This window comes from Arvicola amphibius, chromosome X, assembly GCF_903992535.2.
Source record: "Arvicola amphibius chromosome X, mArvAmp1.2, whole genome shotgun sequence".
Taxonomy (NCBI): Eukaryota; Metazoa; Chordata; class Mammalia; order Rodentia; family Cricetidae; genus Arvicola; species Arvicola amphibius.
The window spans coordinates 93,578,776-93,602,278 of NC_052065.1; the positions used below are offsets into that span (position 1 = coordinate 93,578,776).

The window sequence follows — 23,503 nt, forward strand, 5'->3', positions numbered from 1 at the left end:
GATAATGATAATAATAATAATAATAATAATGCCTATTCTAGAAATAACAGACATAGGAGGTCTCAGCCTTCAGGTTTATGTAGGAGATGTAGAAAAGGCAGACACTGGACAAATGAGTGTAGGTCAACAAGAGATAGACAAGGCAACCCGTTCCCATTGAGAAACGCAATGGGGGGGGGCTCTCGCAGGTCCCCATGGCGAATTTGGTCCAGTCATTTCCGGTTACTGCAGAGAATATGCCTCATCAGGAAAATTAAAAAGCCCCATGCCTGCTGTTAAAAGCAAAAATGGCCTGAAAGATGAGTTACGTGTATTTTGACAGACTTCTATAAATGAACAAAGATCAAAGTTAAGAGTGTGTGTAAATGGTGTTTTTATTACTGGCCTACTGGACACAGGTGTGGATGTAAGTATCATTACTCCAGAATCTTGGCATCTGTATTGGCCTCTTCAGGACGTAAATGTTCAGTTCCTTGGAATTAGAACTCTCTCTTGAGTAAGGAAGAGCACAAGATGAGTTGAATGCATAGGGCCAGAAGGACAAATAGGAAAATTAAGGCCATATGAAGCCAATATTGTTGTGAAATTATGGGTCCTTGACCTATTGCAGCAATAGAATACCCAAATTAATATTCCTGCTGCTTCTAGAGCCTCTATTTCTGAGGAAAATATTAAAAGATATTACAGATGATGAAAACCAGCTGTTCGGGCTGTACAAAACACAAAGCAATTGATGCCCTTTCAGAGATACCAACAGCCCTGCCTCTAAAATGGTTGACTGAGAAACCAATATGGACAAAGCAATGGCCTTTAGCTGAGGAAAAGTTGCAGGCTTTAGAACAGCTGGTATAAAAGCAATAAGATGCTCAACATATAGAAAAATCTACCAGCCCTTGGAATTCTCCTGTATTGTGGTTAAGAAAAAAAATCTGGTAAATGGAGAATGGTGACAGATCTCAGGGCTGTCCACAAGGTTATTCAGCCTATGGGCTCTCTGCAATCTGGAATTCCTCTGCTCTCTTTATCATCAAAAGTTTGGCCTCTCATAGTTATTGACTTAAAGGATTGTTTCTTCACTATACCTTTACAAGAAAAAGAAAGAGAAAAGTTTGCCTTCACAGTGCCTACTTATAATAGCTCTCAACCTAGGGGTTCCCAGGATTCCAGGGAGATGCCCCCAGTTAGTTCCTTGGGCAGCTGAGGAGAGGGAGGCTGAAAAGGCCAGTTCCTATAGCCATACTGATGAATTTCTTGCATATCACCATAGAACCTCCACCTGACGATAGATGAAGAAAATGACAGAGCCCCACATTGGAGCACCGGACTGAGCTCCCAAGGTCCTGATGAGGAGCAGAAGGAGAGAGAACATGAGAAAGAAAGTCAGGACCATGAGGGAACCTCCAGCTGGCGACAGATGGGGAAGGTGACTGAGCCCCACATTGGAGCACTGGACTGAGCTCCCAAGGTCCTGATGAGGAGCATAAGGAGCGAGAACATGAGAGAGAAAGTCAGGAACGAGAGGGGTGCGTTCACTCATGGAGACGGTGGGACAGAACTAATGGGAGATCACCAACTCCAGTTGGAATGGGACTGATGGATCATGCGACCAAACCCGTCTCTCTGAATGTGGCCAACAGCGGGGGCTGACTGAGAAGCAAAGGACAATGGCTCTGGGCTCTGATTGTTCTTCATGGACGGGCTCTGTGGGAGCCTTCTCAGCTTGGTCGATCACCTTCCTGGACCTGGGGGGAGTTGGGAGGACCTTGGTCTTAGCATAGAGTGGGGAACCCTGATGGCTCCTTGGCCTTGAGAGGGAGGGAGGGGAGGTATGGGTGTAGGGGAGGGGAGGGAAGGGGGAGAAGGAGAGGAGGGAAGGGGGAGGAGGAGGGGAGGGAGGGGGGAGGAGAAGGGAAGGAGATGGAAATTTTTAAATATAAAAAAAATAAACCATGAGGAAAAAAAATAGCTCTCAACCTACAAGGAGATACCAGTGGACAGTCCTCTCACAGGGCATGTTGAATATTCCCTCCCTGTGCCAATACTTTGTAAATCCAAACATTGCAAATAATACGCAAGCAATTTCCCAAGTCTATAATTTATCATTACATGGATGATATTCTGTTATCTGATTCAAACATGGATACCTTAGAAAGACTGTTTGAAGAAGTAAAAATAGTTTTACCTAAATGGGGATTGCATATTGCTCCTGAAAAAATTCAGAGAGGAGATTCTGTTGGTTATCTAGGTTATAAAATAGGTTTGCAAAAAATTAAGACACAAAAGGCACAATTTAGGAGAGATCGGCTACAGACTCTCAATGACTTTCAAAGGTTGTTAGGAGACATTCCAGCTTACGACTGGCTGTTGGGATAACACCTGATATGATAATTCATTTAAATAAAACCTTGGATGCCGAAAAAGACTTAAACAGTCCCAGAGAATTACCAGCTGAAGCAGAAAAAGAACTGACAATGGTTGAAGAAAAATTACAGGAGGCATATGTGGATAGGGTGAATCCAGAACTCAGTTGTATTCTCGTCATATTGCCTTCAAAAATTTCTCCTACAGGAATTTTAATGCAAAGAGATGATATTATTTTAGAATGGATCTTTCTACCACATAAACCAAGTAAGAAAATAAAAACTTATGTGGAAAAAGTTTCTGAATGAATTATAAAAGGCAAATTGGCACTTCATCAACTAGCAGGCATAGACCCAGCAGAAATTATAGTGCTTTTCACTGCTGATGAGATAAAATATTATGGGAAGATAATGAACCAAAGGCAAAGAGCTTGTGCTAACTTTTTGGGAGAAATTAATAACAACTATCCAAAAAGCAAGAGGCTTAACTTTATAAAGAGAACTTCTTAGATTCTTCCTAGAATCATTTGTGATGCTCTAACAACGGGAGCCCATACATTTTATACTGATGCTAATAAATCAGGGAAGGCAGGTTTCAAATCAGAAGATTTGAGTAAGGTGGAACAAAGTCCTTGCGATTCTGTCCAGAAGACAGAATTATATGCCATTCTTATGGTACAAAGTGATTTTAAAGAAACTTTTCATTTAGTTACTGACTCACAATATGCAGAAAGAATTATCTTATGTATTCAAACTGCTGAATTTATACCTGATGATACAGAACTAACCTCATTGTTTATCCAGGTATAAGACATGCTCAGGAACAGGCTTTGCCCTATGTATATAACACACATCTGATCCCATATGGGTCTGCCAGGTTGTCTAGCACAAGGTAATGCAGATATTGATCAATTGTTGATTGGTAGTGTGCTGCAGGCTTCTGAATTTCATAAAAAAACATCATGTCAATAGCAAAGGCTTGAAGAAAGAGTTTTCTATTACATGGCAACAAGCGAAGGAGATTGTAAAGAGATGCCTTACTTGCTCTTTCTATAACCAAACACCACTGCCTGCAGGGGCTAATCCAAAGGGCACTCAAAGGAATGAAATCTGGCAGATGGATGTGTTCCACTTGGCAGAATTTGGCAAATTAAAATATGTACACCATACGATTGACACTTATTCAGGTTTCCAATGGGCAACTGCTTTAAGTTCAGAAAAGGCCGATTCAGTAATCACTCATTTATTAGAAATTATGCCCATCATGGGTATACCTACACAAATAAAGATGGATAATGGTCCAGCTTACGTCTCTAGGGAAATGAAACGGTTTTTTGCTTATTACAATATTAAGAATGTTACAGGTATACCATACAGTCCTACAGGTCAAGCAGTCATAGAAAGATCAAATAGAACTATAAAGGATATGTTATACAAACAGAAATGGGTGGAATATACCCCCAGAAATAGATTACATAATGCTTTATTAACCTTGAATTTTCTCAGTGCTAATGAGAAGGGGACAATGGCTGCAGAAAGACATTGGATAATGGAAAAGTCTGCTGAATTAAATCAACCAGTTTATTTCAAAGATGTGCTGACTTTGCAATGGAAGCCATGAGATGTGCTGCCTTGGGGAAGGGGTTTTGCTCTTGTCTCCACAGGAGAAGAAAAAATGTGGATACCGTCAAAATTAATAAAGGTTCGGTTTGAAGAGGAAAAGCCCCTTGGAAAAGGAAAATAACAATTCATACACAAGGATGATGATCATACTGATGGTAAGAAAAGCATATAGGTTGGGGGCAGGGTTCTTTTTTATCTCCACAGGAAAATACTCATCTTCAAAGAATTTAAGGAACCCTGGATATTTAAATACTCATGGATGGAAACTAGTTACGACCCACTAAGGATCAGCAATAACACTAAATAAGTTCCATGAGTATGAAAAACAATTTGTGTGTGTGTGTGTGTGTGTATGTGTGTGTGTCCATGTACATTTCTTTATAAATATTTAGAGCTGGTTTTGCAGTTGGACTCTGGCCCAGTCCCTCTTCTATTACAAGCCTGTTGATAAGAGGTATCTCAGAGTTTATGTCTCAGGTCAGGAGTCATGTTATGGGACAGAATAATAATAATGATAATAATAATATACTTGATAAACTTTCTTTGCCTTCCCTCATATCTGTGTCTGTCTTTAATACACCTTTCATTGAATATGTGTATATGTCTGGATATGTCTTTGTTGATAATGTTTACCTTTTCTGTAACAAACAACAAATTTTCCTTCAGTAATCTTTGAAGTTTCCAGGATGAAGATAGGGCCCCGCAACTTCAACTCCCCCTAGTTACTATGACATCATGTTTTAATAGCACTAAAATTAGATCTGTTTTTTGGTAGCAACTGCACAAGACACTTTTGAATGGTGCACATTTTTGACAACATTCTGGCCGGATCTCCTCAAAACATTCAGAGACTAGATACAATTTTCTTAGATCAAATGTTAACCTTGGTATTTTACCATCATTTGCTTTCACAGGACCCCCTGAGAAGAACATCACACCCATGTCAGCTGGAAGCAATCTTAGAGGATGATGCCCCCTCTCACAACAGAGTTTGCCCTCAGGTTTACAGATGCTAATTGGTGGTTGGTATAGGGTCGAGGGGATGGGGGAGGTATTATATCGACTCAGGGGTGTATATATTGAAAAAAGGAGGGATTAACTGGTTTGATTGGATGATTGATATTTGTGAGTTATTGTTTTTAGAAAACTGTATTGGTGCTGATTCTTGTATATTGATATATTGAACATTGTATGTGAGTTTAAAACAATTGTTATATTGAGATATTTACCATATTGCAATGCACATTTCTACCTCTGATATTATTTATGTAATGATATTGTTTACATTTGGAAATCATTGTCCTCATTTACTGCACAGTTGTTTATTCTCTTAGTCTTCAAGTTAGATAGGTATTGAGAATTATATGTTTGCCATATTTATATTTAGGATAATCAGGTTTTTAGATAAATAGAGGTTATATTTAGTATAGATAGTATAATCTTAGACCTCTTCGAAGAGCTGTAGAAAATGGCCTTTAATATAACCTAGAGCTTTGTACTTATGAGACACAATCACTCCTGGCAACACTGCTCTACTCCCTAGAGAATGTTGAGCACCAAAGGCACTCAACTTGGAGCTTGTCTTCTTCTTGTCAGAACTGGCCTTTGGGCAAAGAAAAGCCCATACCTCAACTACTGACAAAGATGCAGAATAACCATAAGTGGATAAAACAGGACTGTCTTATCTTGCCAAGACAGGGTAGGATAATTCTACTAAAGGTTACTTTCCTTTGAAAAATGGAATGTTGGTTCTGTTAGGCCTTAACCAAAGTTGTTTGCCTCAACATTGCAAATGAGACTTTGGGTGATTGCCCAGGTAGTCAGTTGTCTCTGTCATCTGTTACACATTTTGGAAGTTTCTCGTTTGTACTTCCTGGTTGCTTAAGTAATATTACTTCCCTTCTCAAATTTTTGATGGGGTTGAATATTAGATAATTGTAGCTACCCTTTACATTATTTAGACTCCTTGAAATAGAATGCTTAGTAAACTTTTGTTATACGTTCCTTGCTTAATATTGTTTGCTGCTTGTAATTTTATATTAATTATCTGTTCCCATTGTATATAGTTGTATTTGGTTTTGAATCTGTCTTATTTAGACAAAAGGGGGAGATGTTGGGGAAGCTGACCAATTTCTTGTCTGAGGGGCGTGACCCCTCCTGGGCACAAAATACCTTTAAAAGATCCGTGTTTTGTTTGTTTGCTCTCTTTGTTTTCCTGGGCTCCTCGCTGGAACCTTGGCTTTTGTAAGTTCCCTTTTCTTTCTTTTATTAAAGCTGAATATTATATATAAAGCTAGTCTGGCCAATCATAATTACCCTCAAAACCTTATTCCAGTAACATACTTAATCCATCAGCAAAGCCACACATCCCAAGTCTCCTAAAATGGTGCCATTAACTGGGACCAAATTATTCAAATGTCTGAGCCTATTGTGGACATCCCATTCTAATCACCAGAATACAATAGCTTCCTAAGGAAGACAATTTTTAATAAAATAAAATAAAATAAAATAAAACTTCTAAAAGTAAGTCCAGATTTCCAAACAAATAAATTTTTTGTTTGATTTGACTTTTTGCCTGTAGCCCCTTAAATTTTCTCAGTTGCATTTTGGGAGATCTATGATTTCTACCTTTTTTAGCACTCTTTTTTAAAGTTATGATAGGCAGAGGGAAATCACATTTCAGAAGGTAGAAATTTTAAATAGCAAAACCTATCTCCCAAATTATCGTAACAGAATTACTAAGCTCACAAGCTAAGGCTTTCTCAGATAGCCCCTACAACCAAAATATTTTTTCTTTGCAGTGCCCCACTAAAACCATCCATCTTCTTCTGTGCTGAGCACTTGATGGGTTCAGGGCATTACTTACTGGGACAATATACCATTGTGTTTACTTGTCAGATATGCTGAAGATCATGTTATTTGAGGTCTTGGGCAATGTGGCAGGTGTAGCGGAGATAGCGTAGGCAGAATTGTCCAACAAAGAGAAAGCAAAATCAGGCATGCCTGGGAGTATATCACAGAGCCAAACCAAGAAAGGTGAGGGCCTTTCTAGCAGCTCTGCAACCATAGAAACTGGTGTTATTTAGTCACATTTTCTTAAATACACTATTTAGTGATGATGTTAGTTAAAAGGCTGTGGGGAGGGAGACTCTCTGGAAGCCCAAGATCTGACTCCCTACCCTATGAGATAAGGCTGAATTGGTTTGAAAATATGGAGAAATGGAGTGGCCCTCAGTAAACTCACAGTTACTAAGAAGGAAAATTGAAAACGGAAGAAGTACAGAAATACATGAAGCAATATAAAGTAACAAAAAGTTTGATTATTCTTTCTGATTAATATTTAATAGAAGGTTTATTCCAACAATTACTTAAGCCACCAAGATGACAAATGTTCTTTCCATTTCCCGAGACCAGATGGTGCCTAGTGATACAAATGAGATTTGTGATTATCTTTCAATTAAAATGTATTTGCCTTGCTCTTTATAAAATCTTGCTCGAGCAGGCATTTAGAGTCACTCGAATTGTCTTTGCTTTAAAAGAAAACATGAACACAATTTGCTGCCTAATTAATATAGCTTTGAAGGACTTTCAACAGAAAATCACACTAGAAAATATTTTCTGGATCAAAGTAGGTACTGAAGCACCAGTGCCAATTGGCAGCTCAAGTGTTTTCAGCTTTGCTTGGTTCCTAATTGATCTGGCTTTGCCTTCTCTAAGATAATAAGCTCTGGGGCATTGTTGACTTGCTAAAAGGAGAGACTCCTGTGCTGTTATCTAGACAATAAACCTAATACAGCCACTATTTTCTCTCAGGGCTTTAAGAACCCCTCCATTTTGTGTGTGTGTGTGTGTGTGTGTGTGTGTGTGTGTGTGTGTGTGCCCATGCGAACATATGCCATCTGACCAGAGTTTTAAGGACAAGTGCAGCTAAAAGAAACCCTGAACCACAGTTTAGTGGACTGTCTCTTGCTTCAGATTTAGAACGTGCATACTTCATTATAGTTTTCAAAACCTCAGAAAGAAATGTGAGCAGAGTTAATATGTTTTGCCACCAGCAGGCACCAGATATACACGGAGAAACTGCAAGTATATCCAATCTATCCCAGGATAGTCATGAATATTGTCCACAAAGTTAGAGATGACATCATGTACAATGTTTGTACATGTATATATACTAATGTATGTATATATCATGAGTTTAATAATACATATTAACATGTGTACATTTGTATATTACCATATCAATATACACACTCATAAATATATATTATTAATTTGTACAATACACATGTATAAATGTATACACATGTTTGTATGTACATATATATTATATATATACACGCACACAGATAAAATTAAGGAATTTAAAAAAGCAGCTTTCCTTTTGCAAGTGTGATAAAAATACTAATATTTATTAATGTTGGGCTTCTTTTTATATTTTGTATTTTCTGGTTTGGATTATAACAAAGAGTTTGAATTTTATTGGGCATTTTTATACTAGTACCTCAGGTAGGAAGGAACTACTTTACTTCATAGAGAAGTAAGAAGAATAAGGACAACGATTCATCGCTCTCCTATGTTTACTGTGCACCAGACACTGTGCAATGTGACAAATTCCACGTCTCATTTAGCCCTCAGACAATATTTTTAGAAGGTCCCCACTATTTTTCTTTTACCATTTAACCAATAAAAATACTCAGACATAGCGGTTAGGTAGTGTGCCAAAGGAGATTGTAAGCGAGAGAAGAGACACCCCAAATAAGCATTATTTGTACAGAGTCTGGAGTTAAATGGGCTACCACATCACATTATAAAATTTCCCCATCCTACAAATTCTCTACTGCACTCAAGAATTAGAAAGATACAGGCGGTGGTGGTGCACACCTTTAGTCTCAGCACTTGGGAGAGAGGCGGGCAGATGTCTGTGACTTTGAGGCCAGCCTGGTCTACAGAGTGAGTGCTAGGACAGCCAAGAAACCCTGTCTTGAAACAACAACAACAACAAAACAAACAACAGAAAACAAAAGTGAAGAATCAGAAAGATGGCCTGGACTGTGCATGACTAGGCTTTAGATTACAATCAGACTGGTCCTATGCACGATTCTTGTTTGTAACTGCAGCTTGCAATTAAATGGGACAAAAAAAATCCAAATGAAGTAATAAAGCAGGACTTAAACTCTGGGTGGTTGATGATAGTGTATATTGGGAGTGTGTCTCTTTCCAGAGGTGTAAAAGTATACAGGAGGGGTGGCTTAAACTGTCTAAATTAGTCAGGGTTCTCTAGAGGAGAACTGAGAGAATGTACGTAGTACTGACTTACAGGCTATGGTTTAGCTAGTCCAACAAGTGCTGTCTTCTGACAGAAGTTCCAAGAGTCTAATAGTTGAGCCTACGAGGATAAATGTCTCAGCTGGTCTTTAGTATACATCAACATACCAAATAATTATGCTCCAATATCAGTGAAGGAAAGGCTCGGCAGCAGGATAGATAGGCTTGCTCGTGAGTGTGAGGGCCAGCAAGCAAAGGGCAAATGTTTCCTTCCCCCACGACCCTTATATATAGGCTGCCACCACATGGTGTGGCCCAGATTTAGGGTGGGTCTTCCTACCGCAAATATTCTGATTTAGAAAAATCACTCACAGGTGTGCGCAGCTGCTTGGGTTTTTAGTTCTTTCCAGATGGAAACAAGTTGAAATACAAGAATAGCTGTCACACTGTCATTTAGATTCTGATCAACAGTTCAGAAATACAGTCCCTCTGCCATCCGGGACATTCAGTCTTTAGTACTGGAAACAGAAGTATTGGCACCTTAGCAGAGCAGAAGACTCCATCCAGTGTGAGACACCAGGAACTTATGTACACCAAAACAAACAGACAAATAAAAACAAACCCATACCTTAGGGCCTGTTTCAATGATGGATTGAAATATCAGAGGGGAAAAGACAGGGACAGATGTCTTTCTTGACTACTAATGACAAAGGCTTACAAGAATAAAGGAAGTGACAATAAAACTCTGTTCTTAGTGTGACTGAAGATTGAAAGTGATTGTAATAACCCATAGTACCCAGGAGTTCTATACTGAAAAAAAGCAACTATCAACAACCCCCTTCCCTCAATCTTTAAGTCTTTTAAGTCACCATCATTATATTTTTGATTGTTTTTGTTTTTGCACTTAACCCTAAACTCCCAAAGTAGAGTTTATCTTGCTTGTTGTTACTTTACTGATTTACTTATTTTTGGTTTTTCTTTCTTTAAAATATTTATTTATTATGTATACAATATTCTGTCTGCATGCAAATGAATGGAAATAGAAAACCCTATACTGAGTGAGATAACCCAGACACAAAAAGACGAACATGGTATGTACTCAATCATTGAAAACATTTTTAATGTATTATATTTATTATAAAAGATCTGAAATAAATGTTAGATATACCTACATTGCATATTTTTTCATAGGAAGCACATGAAGCTTTTGAACAATAATCCTTTGAGAATGACTTGTCTAGGCCATTAGTTACTGCCACCATATCTGTAGCCATCACCATCCAGGCTGGTTACAAGTTCCTTGAATATTCCAAATAAGTGAGAACCCATCTTCTGGATTTCTGTGGGAGTTAAGGTAGAAGGCACATTTTTCCTACCTTTCCTGAGGAAGTTGTTTATGGACATTGTTATGGTTGTATTTTGCCTACTTATGCATTAAAATGGCCTTCAGAACTGATTTTATTTTTTTTATAAATACTTTATCTATTCTTTAACTATTTTCTACATTTGTAATGCATAACTTGATCTTTTGCATTCAACAATATCTTACTCCAGATCAACCTAATATCTTTTATATCTATGAATTCCATATTTTCTGTTTTCAGATTTTGATAATATTAATACTCTGATACTAATGCCCATATGTGCATGACTGGAGATCATTGATTGAATCAAAGTAAATGGATATTCCCAGGAGAGATTGAAACTCATTCCCTCACCACCTATTAAGTAGCAAAAGTTTCTTCACAATGTGTGGGCCTTGGGAGGAAAACTGCTCCACCCATGCTTTAACTCTAGCTGATTAGATGTTGTGTACATCTCATGCAGGCCACCACAGCTGCTGTTAGGTAATGTTAGGGAATTCAAATCTGAATAGACAGAGGACAGAAGATACAGGAAGTAGGGAATTCAAATCTGAACTTGCTCTTGGTGAAATGAGCACAAGGGGGAGTGCTTTCATTTTTTTCTTACTGCGACACTGATGCATCATTGGTAACTTGGAGCTAATCACTAATGTTCATAATCCATGAATCCAGCCTCTCATGTTAGAAGCTCTGTTTCCTAGGTCCTCTAACCACTCCTTTGTCTAATGGAGCAAAGACTCCACTGACTTCTCTGCTATTCTAAAGTTTTGTGATAATGTGCCTCCACATGTCACATAGTCAATGTACTGGGTAATGAGTGGACTCCAAGTGGAAGCATTGTTTTGTGAGAAAACTCTTTTTTATCTCATTGATTATTCCCATGTATTTTATCATGTTCTACTTTTGGAAATTCATAGGTCATTTTGGCTCTCTAATTGTCATATTTTGATCTCTTTTCCTCCCTTTTGTACTGTATTCTGAGAACTTGATATAAATGTATCCTCTACTGAATTTAAATAAAGCAAAACAAACAAACAATACAACAAATCCTTCTTCTCTTGTAGTTTGAATTTTGCAGAACAAGTTCTTGTTTTTAGAATCATCATTTTTGTTTCCAGGATAAGCATATATTTCATGGAAATAGTACATCTATGTTTCTCACTATGAACATTGATCTCTAAGTTATTCATGTCTAATTTCTGTTTCTTCCAAGTCCCTTTTTTCTGTGTTTATCTCTTTTGCTAAAGGCTTTTGTCCAATGCATCACAATTCTTAATAATTTATTTGTGTTTCAAAGTGAAAACTCTGTGTGTGTGTGTGTGTGTGTGTGTGTGTGTGTGTGTGTGTGTGTGGCTGTGTGTGTGTGGCTGTGTGTGTGTGTGTGTGTGTGTTGGGGCAGTTATTGACTGGTGTGTCTTACTTAGCCATTTCTTTGGTTTACTCTAAAATTTAGTATCTATATGTTTTTTCTAAGCCAATCAAGTTCCCCTGATGGGAATCTTCCAATTCTTTGTCCTAGGGATCCATGTCTACCTACTAGCATTAAAGCTGATAGGCAAGGTGACTGTCACAGGGTGTATTGATTCACCCTAGTCATCAGCTAGTCAGCATCATAATATTCATCATCATTCTCAACATTCATTGAGGAGTTACTTCATCAAACACAAACATGCACGTATAAGTATGTTCTTTACATCATTTTTTAACATGGGAAAAGTTTAAAACACTCTATATCTTCAAAATGAAACATTAATTATAAAGCCCCTGGTATATTGTCACTCTAAAACAGTACATAGGTATCATTAACAGTCTAACGGCTCTGGTTACTGGAGTTGGACACCTCCCCAAGAGTTACATGACTTTCCATTTCAACTGAACTGATCTTACTGTCACCTCCACTCCAACCACACACCAAAGTTGGATTAAAATAGAATAGAGGATGCCCATTGAGAATTGTAATGATGGGGAAGATAGAAGATCTCTATCCCCACCTCCTTTCTCTTTGCCAAAGGAAGGCCATGATGCTCTAGCAACTGACTAACAACCCAACTGAAATACCTCTGTTGTAAAAGCATGTCCACTGTGGCCAGTTTGAAACCTCCATTGTGACATTATGCTAATGTATTTTCTGACATGTTCTCAAGTGGCTTCCATGAGTTGTGGTGAGTTTATTTCAGTGTGCCACTGGAAAAGAGGCCCTAGAATAGGACAGGAGTGAGTCATGCAGCTCAGCCACCCTGTTGGAACACTGCAGTGATTAAGCACATGCTCAGCCACTAGTTCTGTGCTGCAGAATGGCCATTTACCCTTTGGGGGTAGAGAACTCTAGAAAGGAGGGAATGATGGGATTGTCAGCTAAAGAAGAAGCAGATGATTCTTGAATTTCTTTTTATTTTTTTAATGATTTATTTACTGTGCATATAGTATTCTGCCTGAATGCATGCCTACACACCAGAAGAGATCACAGATCTCATTACAGATGGTTGTGAGCCACCATGTGGTTGCTGGGAATTGAACTCAGGACCTTTAGGAAAGCAGGCAGTATTCTTAACCAATGAGTCTTCTCTCCAGCCTCCTCCTTGAGATTCTTACCTAAAAGATATAGAAAGCAGAGTCCTGGTGGAGATGGTTTTCCACTCCTACCCCACCTAGTGTACAGAAAAGGCACAGAGTTGAAGACAAAGAATCACAGCCATCAGAGGAATAAGCAGCAGGGAAATACAAGGGACAGGCTACATTTTGAAGTGTTTTTCTCCACTGTATCCCTCTGTAGCCGGCTCCATTGCAAATTTGATAAGAGGTGGAAACTACCCCACTGGTTTTGCTCTTTTGTCCTTCGATTTCAAGGCCACAATGCTAAAGACCATCAAAGAACACAGAGAGAGAATAAGGAGGAGGACAGTTTTGAATCAAACAGGAAATTAAAGTTGGAAATCAGAGCTAAGCCTTAGGAACCAGAACAGGGAGTTAGAGGGAATGGCCCACAACTTGAATTCCAGGTTGTGAGAGACTGAGTCTGGAGGACTGCTGCAAATTTGAGGCCAGCTTCTTATTCAACATTAGAGTCTCTGAACCGAAATACATAACAACAGCAGCCAAAATGGACTTGTTGGAACATCTCGAATTTTACAGTATTATGGATCGGAGATAGCATCAATGAGCTTGCAGCCCCATAGGAGAAAGAAACACATCAGGCCTTTTGAACAGATGAAAATGAAAATCATAATGTATAGTTGTCTTGGAATGACAAGTGTATAGCTCTTTAGAAATTTTCTCATTTAATTCATATCACTCTGAACATGCCTGATCCCAGAACGCAAGCAAGATCAGGCCAGATCAGGACTGAGATGGTTGACTCTTCTTCATTATGCTTTTGGGAGGTATGATTTTTGGATTAAAGAGATTAATACATAAATGTCCACTTTACTGAAGCAGACAAAGGTGATATAAGCAACAGACATGAAGACATAAAGTTTGAAGAAATGAATTTTCTGGTACATGCATAGTTTATGGTAATACAAGGTGTGAAAGCAAGCTGGCTTCAAGAATTCTCAGGGGACCATTCATGAGGATGCCTTCCTGGAAAGAGAAATGTCAGGGTTGGAAAGAGGCAGCAGCTGTAATGGCTTTACCTCAGGAATTCTCTCAGCCTACTTGTTCCTTTGAATGTGAGGAGAGAACATTTGGAGAAACATAGTACAGAGTCTTAAAGTGAGACATGGAAAAGGGATTGAAGTAATACAACAAAGGACCCATGTCTTCTTAATCTTCTTGAGTAACTAGAAAGTTACTTGGTCTGAAAAGAGGAACAATGATTTTCCATGATGTATTCACGAGCAGAAACAGCTTTGTGTTCCTGGAATTCTTAATATAAATCCCATTTTTTCTCAACACTGATATACAAGCATTGCTGGAAACAGCTTATTTAGCTTCAGTCACTGAAACAAATGATATTACCTTTGACAATGGATCTAAGTATCAAGGTAAATTTTCTGTTTTTCTTTGAGGTCACAGCTGTTTTTATTTGCTTAAACTGTGACTTAGAAATACTCTTTCCTCAGACCTTGCCAAGTGAAGCATGATACAGCAATGTACATTTAAAAACTGTTTTCTGAAAAGAACCATTTACTAGGTAACTCAATGCCAGCACTCTTATTGATCATAAACATAGTGAACTGTACTGAAAGGGAAAAGCAGACACCCTCACATGTGAGCTCTCTGCCTGTTACAAAGGTTTAGAGAGAATACTTTGGAGAGCAGCAAGCAGAACCATCTAAAGACCCTAAGTGCTCCGCAAGCTTGGCTTCCATGTCCTGCACACTGTTGGTAAGAGTGTGACAAGGAAGCCAGTCAGGAAAAACATTTTTTAAAAAAAATCAAATAAGGCAGATTACAAATGATTTTATTTCACAAAAAAATTAAAAACATCTCCTCCATCTGTTGAAAGAACAAGGTCAACTTCAAGGGGCCAATGCCTTCTAACAAACAGTTAGAAATGGCCTTTAACAGTCATTTGCAACACTGACTTTTTATCATGAAGATTTGAAGCACTGACCTAAAGTCATAGAAGCAGGTGGCTAAATATAAAATGTGTAAATGTTAATCCTTCATGAATATAAGACATTGACAAAAGCAGAGAATACTGTGCACAGAAATAAAGTTTTTGCAGGAGAAAAAAAAAACATTGCTTAAGGTAACAGAGCTAAGCATTTTCCTACCTTGGATGGATTCTGATAATCATGTCCCTAAAGACTGAGGATCTCCTGGCACATTTTCTTATCAATTGTACGATCACCTGTCCCAACACTAACATGTGAGCCTCCTCCCTCTCCCCAACGCCTTATCATAGTGGTGCAACTAACATGTTCTTTTCAGGGAAAATGTTCCAATTTCCCACCACAGCTCTATTCAGTGTTACTGCAAATAGCCTGCCATTTTTTAACTTGTTCAACTTGGTTTCAGTACTAATAAATCTCAACATTTTAAACTTCAAAAAATAAAACACTGAAAACCTTCACACTAGTAAGCAGATTTAAAAAGAATTGAAATATTCAAGGAAAATCAAGATTTAGTACTTCCTCCTAGGCATTGAACAACGTAATCTCCCAACACTATTACTGCATGAAGTTCAAAGTAGGCCTTAAAGAGAAAATCTTTCTGTAATAAAGAAAAAGTGCAAAGATACAAAATGAAATGTAAAGTCTTTTGCAAGAATAGGTGTTTGGACACTGGTGAGGAAAAAGATTTTCATTCTTCATTGTACACCTGACACCTATACGAACAACCTTATCTTTAAGGTCTGCAACACTAGTAATATATAATAGTCATGGACTTGGTAAAATGAAAAAGCAACTCCCACTAAAAGTACTTGTATTCATCCTACAGAACCCAGGATATAGAAGTGCTATTTGAAAGGGTCCACTTGCACGTGGTGTCTGAAATATTCTTTCTATCCTGAAAGAGAAACTAGAGAAAAGACACGATTCTCTCAGAAAACAATGACTCGATTCAGGTTGTGACTTTATATTTAAGCACCGTTCAAATACATGGAGATAAAGCAAGCAATTTCCCCTTGCCCATCACTATTCCAGCAATACAGATTGGAGAGTTCTGTTCTCATTACACGACTCTTTCTCTGTTCCCAGAAGATAAGACGGACCTGCGACAAATGGGACAGGTGATATTCTCCCATAACCATTGGTAGATGCAGTCGACGTGGTACTCATGGGAGCAAGGTAGCTTACGAAGTTTGTCGCCTTCTGTATATTCTGTAATGCAAATACTACATGTCGTCAATGCATCGTTTTCACCGAAACTTCTCATTGCTAAGTTATCAATGTATTCTTTGGTGAGTCCACTAGGTAGGAGGTCGTCACGAAAGGGGTAAAGTCGGGTTGCTTCAGTACCTCCTCCTTCAAACATCGCTGAGAGAGTTTCTGAACTGTAACCATCGGAAGGTCTTCCACTCCATGGAAGCTCACCCAAACTTGTCGATCTCTGCCTTAGCCTGGTTTGAATCGGAACAGTTGTAGTTTCCCTTGATCCAGGATCGAAGATTGTAAGAGTGGAAAACCCGTCTCTACTCACATAGGTTCTCCCAGCTGCACGTCCCAAAAGTGTAAAGGTGCGTATAAAACCTCCATCTTCTCTTTCAGAAGTGACTGTGTTGTTTGGGGTCTGAGACCTTGACCGAGTTCTGCTAGCTATGCTCTCTCTCTGCGGGTATTCTCCCAGCAGACCCCTTCTGACTTGAAGGTCTCTGGTTGGAGGTCTTTGACCAGATCCTGCCGCTTCACCATTGGTATCCGTGTCTGAATAACTTGTCCCTTGAGCTGCAGAATTTCTTGACCCAGAAGCCGCACAAGGACCTCTACCTAGCAACTCAGGTCCAGTTATGTGCTGTCTCAAAGTCCCAAGGCAAGGGGCCCTAGAACTTCCCTCGATCTCGTTTACCAAAGGGTGCTCAAAAGTCTGAGATGAGATGCTATGATGAGATCTTCGTGGAATTGCATTTGCTGGGTGCAGAGAGGACCTACTTCTCTCAGCTCTGGCTCTGGTTCTTCTCTGGTGTTCGGGTTTCCGGCTTCTTTCCCTCCTCCGACCTCTGGTGGATGGCACTTCTGTTAATGCTTCAGCAGAACTGCATTCTGAACTAGGTATTCTGGCAGATGATGTGTCAGATGCTGAATTTACCATTTGCCTTTGACTGCTACTGTCCATGTTTTCTACATTAAGACGAGTAGCAGATGTTTTATTTTCATTCTCTGGGGTTTGGCTTCCATTATTACGGTTGACATTTGTCTCTAAACTGAATCTGAAATCACCACTGTTTGGGTTAGTCTGGCTCACTGCCCTCCAGGACTGATTTCCTCTCTGACCACTTCTTGTTGTATTGCCAGTCTGGCTGACAGAGTTAGGCCAATCTGTTATGGACTCACCATTGGACAGGTCATCTGAAGAGACTCCACGTCTATTTTCTTCTGAGCTCTGTGGCAGGGGTGGTGGTGGTGGCCCCTCTTTAATTTGCTGTAGTCCTCTGAGAAGCTCCTCCTCAGTACTTTGACTTGCGGTGCTTGGCAAATTGTTGTCTCTCATAAGTCGATAGTCTTCTCCGCTCAGATTATTTACAAATCGATAGAAAGCTTCTTCCCGATCCAATGGATCCATTTGCCTTCTGCGCTGTGCTGCAGATTGGTCATTTCCTTGATCGCTAGAATCTGAGTTTTCCATCTTGATGAAAAAGTGGAGGATTATCTGTCTGTTATGACATAGTACTGAAATCCAATAACCTGGACTTTCAGTTTTCTTCACTAGGCTTTGGTGGTCCGGCCAGGAGAGGACTGGCTGGGCTCTGCCGCCTCTGCTGCCCTGAGGCCGCCTGAGCGAGGCCTAGTGCCTGCCTCCTGCTCTCTAGCCTGCCTCGGAATGCCTGGGAGAGACCCCGGCTGTAGCCCAGCACCCGCCCATTCTGACACGTAGCTCATTATCTTCCCCATTGTTACCTAGCAGTGACAGAAATCCACTCAAGGTAACTTTTCTTAAAGTCACCCCAAATTACCTATTGAATATATTTCAGGTCCCCTTTCTCAGCTACTCCACATGACTCAAGAAGTCCTACTTAGAAAGCAGATGATTCCGTTTGACTGTGTCAGCAGCCCTAGATTTGAATTTAAATCCTAGATCTATCTCTAGTAGTTATGTGGACTTAAGCAAGTCACTTAGCTTATCTGAACATATTTTGCAGATGGCAAGATTGATAGTACCTTTTTGGTATACATTTGTAAGCAATAGAGAGAGATACTGTGTATTAACACAAAATACTCAGATAATGTCTTTAATATGTTATATGAGTGGAAGAAAGGTGCAGCATGAACGTGGTGCATCAACACTTAAAGCAATTTAGAGCTCTCACCAAATCATTCCCAGGAGAGAAGATGATTTGCCCTGGCCTCAAGAATCAGCAGGACTTTTGTGTTCTTCTGCTTTGGTTTGGTGCTTTTGTTTTGTTGCCTTTGCTTTTTTGAGAACAGGTCTTATGTAACCCAGGATTGCCTCAAACTTGCTGTGTAACCAAAACTGGCCTTGAATTTTTGATTCTCCTAAATGCTAGGAATCCAGGCATGCACCACCACGTTTGACTTGATGGACCTATTTCGAGTCTTAGGTCTTTCACTTGCAAGCAAGATGGTCCTGGACAACCAGTCTACCTCTTGGCGTCTCATGCCTTTCTTATATAAAAGGGGCCAAGAAAGAATCCTAATACTGAGCTTACCGAGTTGGTAAACATATTTAATGAGGTGATGTATGTATGTACAGCAATAAATACTTTGTTTCAAACTTGCTACATATCCAATAAAAACCAATCTATGTCAGCTAGTGAGATGGTTTCCTAGTGAAGCACTTGCTGTACAATCCTGACAGCCTGAGTTGGGATCCTGAAACCCATGGAAAAGTGGAAAGAGAAAGCCAATTCCACAAGGCTGGCTTCTGCCTTTCACATGCCCACTGTGGTATACATATAGGTACACATGAATATCATGCACAAATATTAATCATCCTTTTTGATATTTATTAAGCTCTACATTTTTCTCTGCTTCCCTGCCTGCCTTTCCCCTCCCCCCTTCACCCCTCCCACAAGGTCACCATGCTCCCCGTTTACTCAGGAGATCTTGTCTTTTTATACTTCCCATGTAGATTAGATCTATGTAAGTCTCTCTTAGTGTCCTCATTGTTGTCTATGGTCTCTGGGACTGTGGTTTGTAGGCTGGTTTTCTTTGCTTTATGTTTAAAAACCACCTATGCATGAGTACATGTGATAATTGTCTTTCAGTGTCTGGGTTACCTCATTAAAATCATGTTTTCTAGCTCAATCCATTTTCCTACAAAATTCAAGGTGTCATTATTTTTTTCTGCTGTGTAGTACTCTATTGTGTAAATGTATGAATTTTTTCTTATCCATTCTTCGGTTGAGGGACATTTAGGTTGTTTCTAGGTTCTGGCTATGAAAAAGACACATCTGCTATGAACATAGTTAAGCACATGTCCTTGTGGCACGATTGAGCATCCTTTGGATATATACCCCAAAGTGGTATTACTGAGTCTTGAGGAAAGTTGTTTCCTAATTTTCTGAGAAATTACCACACTGATATCGAAAGGGGTTGTATCAGCTTGCATTTTCACCAGCAATGCAGAAGTGTTCCCTTTTCCCCACAACCTCTCCAGCATAAGTTGTCATCAGTGTTTTTGAACTTGGCCAGTCTTACAGGTATAGGATGGCATCTCAGAGTTGTTTTTATTTGCAATTTTCTGATGACTAAGGATGTTGAACATTTCCTTTTGTGTCTTTCAGCCATTTTAAATTCCTCTGTTGAGAGTTCTCTGTTTATGTCTGTACCCCATTTTTATATAGGATTATGTGTTCTTCTCTTGACCAATTTCTTGAGTTGTTTGTATATTTTGGAGATCAGAACTCTGATGTCGAGTTAGTGAAGACCTTTTCCCATTGTGTAGGCTGTCCTTTCATCTTGTTGGCCATGTCCTTTCTTTACAGAAGATTTTCAGTTTCAGGAGGTCCCATTTATTAATTGTTTCGCTCTGCGTCTGTGCTGCTGGGGTTATATTTAGGAAGTGGTCTCCTGTGCCAATGAGTTCAAGTGTATTTTTCACTTTCTGTTCTATAAGGTTCAGTGTGGCTGACTTTATGTTGAGGTCTTTGACCCATGTGGACTTGAGTTTTGTGCATGGTGATAGATATGGGTCTATGTAACATTAGGTCCTGCTTGTTGAGGTTTCTTTCCTGACTGGTTCCTATAGCCGGTAAATCCCAAAGAAAATACACAGAAATCTATATTAATCATATACTCATTGGCCCATTAGCAGAGCCTTCTCGCTAACTCTTATAACTTATATCAACCCATTATTCTTATCTATGTTAGCCACATGGCTCAGTACCTTTTTCAGTGGGGTGGGGTCACATGCTGCTTCTTAGGTGCTATGGGCAGGACTCCCTAGGGAGCTTCCTTCTTCCCAGAATACTCGTGTTCTCATTCCCCCGCCTCTACTTGCTGACTGGCTACTGGCCAATCAGCATTTATTTAAAACATAATTGACAGAATACAGTATTGTCCCCCACCACGTCTATTTTCATTCTTCTCCATGTTAAAATCCAGTTATGTCAGCACTAATTGTTAAATATGCTTTTTCTTTTTCATTTGATATTTTTTGTTTCTGTCAAAAATCAGGTGTTGGAAAATGTGTGGATTTATATTTGGGTTTTTTTTATTTAGTTGTATTGTCCCCCTCCTCCCCCCCATCTGTTTGTATGCCAATACCAGGATGTTTTCAGTACTGAAGCTCTGTAGTAGAGTTTCAAGTCAGGGATTATGATGCCTCCAGAAGTTCTTTTATTTTACAGGATTATTTTGGCTATGCTGTTTTTTTTTTTGTTTGTTTTTTTTGTTTTGCTTTTCCGTATGAAGTTGAGTACTGTTCTTTCGAGGTCTGTGCAGAATTTTGCTGGAATTTTGATGGGCATTGTGTTGAATCTGTAGATTACTTTTGATAAGATTGCCATTTTTACTATTTTAATTCTGCCTACCGAAGAGCATGGGAGATCTTTCTACTTTCTGGTGTTTTCTTCAATTTCTTTCTTCAAAGATTTAAAGTTCTTGTCTTGCAAGTCTTACACTTGTTTGGTTAGAGTTACTTTGAGATATTTTATGCTGTTTGTGGCTACTGTGAAGGGTGTTGTTTCTCTGATTTCTTCCTCTGCCCTTCTATCATCTGTGTAGAGGATGGCTACTGATTTTTTGAGTTAATCTTTTACCCTGCTACAATACTAAAAGTGTTTATGAGTTGTAGGAGTTCCTTGGTAGAATTTTGGGGATCACTTATGTTAACCATCATATCATCAGCAGACAGTGAGAGTTTGACTTCTTCTTTTCCAATTTGTAGCCCCTTGATCTCCTCTTGGTGTCTTATTGATTTAGCTAGGACCTCAAGAACTATATTGAATAGATATGGACAGAGTGAACAACCGTTTTTTGTTCCCGATTTCAGTGGAATCACTCCATTTAGTTTGATGTTGGCTGTTGGTTTTCTGTATATTGCCTTTATTATGTTTAGGTATGTTCCTTGCATCCCTGTTCTCTCCAAGACCTTTATCATGAAGGGGTGTTGAATTTTGTCAAAATCTTTTTCGGCATCTAATGAGATGATCATGTGGTTTTTTATTTTTCAGCTTGTTTATATGGTGGATCATGATGACAGATTGTTGTATGTTGAACCATCCCTGCATCTGTGGGCTGAAACCGAGTTGACCATGTTGGATGATGGTTCTGATGTGTTCTTGGATTTGATATGCCCGTATTTTATTTAGTATTTTTACATCAATATTCATGAGTGGGATTGGTCTGTAATTCTCTTTCTTAGTAATATCTTTATGTGTATTGGGTATCAAGGTAATTGTAGCCTCATAAAAAGTGTTTGGCAATGTTCCTTCTGTTCCTATTGTGTGGAATAATTTAAGGAGTATTGGTATTAATTCTTTGAAAGTCTTGTAGAATTCTGAGCTGAAACCATCTGGTCCTGGGCTTTTTTGGTTGGGATACTTTAGATGACTGTTTCTGTTTCTTTAGCAGTTATAGATCTGTTTAATTTGCTTATCTGGTCTTGATTTAATTTTGGTAAGTGATATTTATCCAGAAAGTTGTTCATTTCATTTAAGATATCCAATTTTGTGGAGCACAGGTTTTCAATATTTGATCTAAACATCCTCTCTATTTCCTCCATGTCCGTTGTTTTGTCCTCCTTTTTATTTTTGATTTGTTAATTTGCATTTTCTATCTCTGCCTTTTGGTTAGTTTGGATAACGGTTTGGCTATTGTGTTGGAGTTTTTCGAAGAACCAACTCTTTGTCTCACTGATTCTTTGTATTGTTTTCTTTGTTTCTATTTTGTTGATTTCAGCTCTCACTTTGATTATGTCCTGCCATCTGATTCTCTTAGGTGAGTTTGCTTCGTTTTGTTCTAAAGTTTTCAAATGTTCTGTTAATTCACTAGTGTGGGATTTTTCTAGATTCTTATGTAGGCCAATTACTGCTATGAACTTTCCTCTTAACACTGCATTCATTATGTCCCCAAAATTGGGTATTTTGTGTGGTCATTTTCCTTGAATTTTAGAAAGTCTTTAATTTCTGCCTTTATTTTTTCCTTGACACATTGATGATTCAGGTGAGCATTGTTTAAATTCTATGTGTTTGTGGATTTTCTGGAATTAGTATTGCTGTTCACTTCTCTATTTAAACCATGGTGATCTGATAAAGTACATTGATTATTCCAATTTTTTTGTATTTGTAGTGGTTTGTTCTGTTACAGAATATTTGGTCAATTTTTGAGAAGTTTCTATGCTATGCTGAGAAGAATGTATATACTTTTCTGTTTGGATGGAATATTCTATAGATGTCTGTTAAGTCCATTTGAGTCATAACATCTGTTAAGTTTTCTTATTCCTCTGTTCATTTTTTTTGTCTGACTGACCTGTCCAATGGTGAGAGGGGAGTGTTGAAGTCTCCCACTATTAGTGTGTGTGTGTGTGTGTGTGTGTGTGTGTGTGGTTTAATGTATGATTTAAGCTTTAGAAGCATCTCTTTCACATATGAGGGTGCCTTTGATGTTGGAGCATAGATGTTCAGTATTAAGATGTCTCCTTGACAGATTTTTCCTATGACTAATATGAAGTGACCTTCATTGTCTCTTTTGACTTATTTTTGCTTGGAGTCTATTTTGTTAGATATTAGGATGGCTACACCCACTTTTTTCTTAGGTCCATTTGACTGGTATGTTTTTTCCCAACCCTTTACTATGAGACAATGTCTGCCTTTGAGGTTAA

The 23,503-nt window shown here is 38.8% G+C and overlaps 1 protein-coding gene across 1 annotated transcript in view; it reads right to left on the reverse strand.

The window, feature by feature from the left end:
- Positions 1 to 17,845, reverse strand: part of LOC119804383 (E3 ubiquitin-protein ligase RLIM-like) — a 48,618-nt gene extending 30,773 nt beyond the window's left edge. Inside the window, exon 1 of the mRNA XM_038315815.2 lies at positions 16,522 to 17,845. Within this exon, the coding sequence (XP_038171743.2) occupies positions 16,522 to 17,845 (1,324 nt within the window). The remainder of the gene's footprint in view (positions 1 to 16,521) is intronic.
- Positions 17,846 to 23,503: the final 5,658 nt, after the last annotated feature.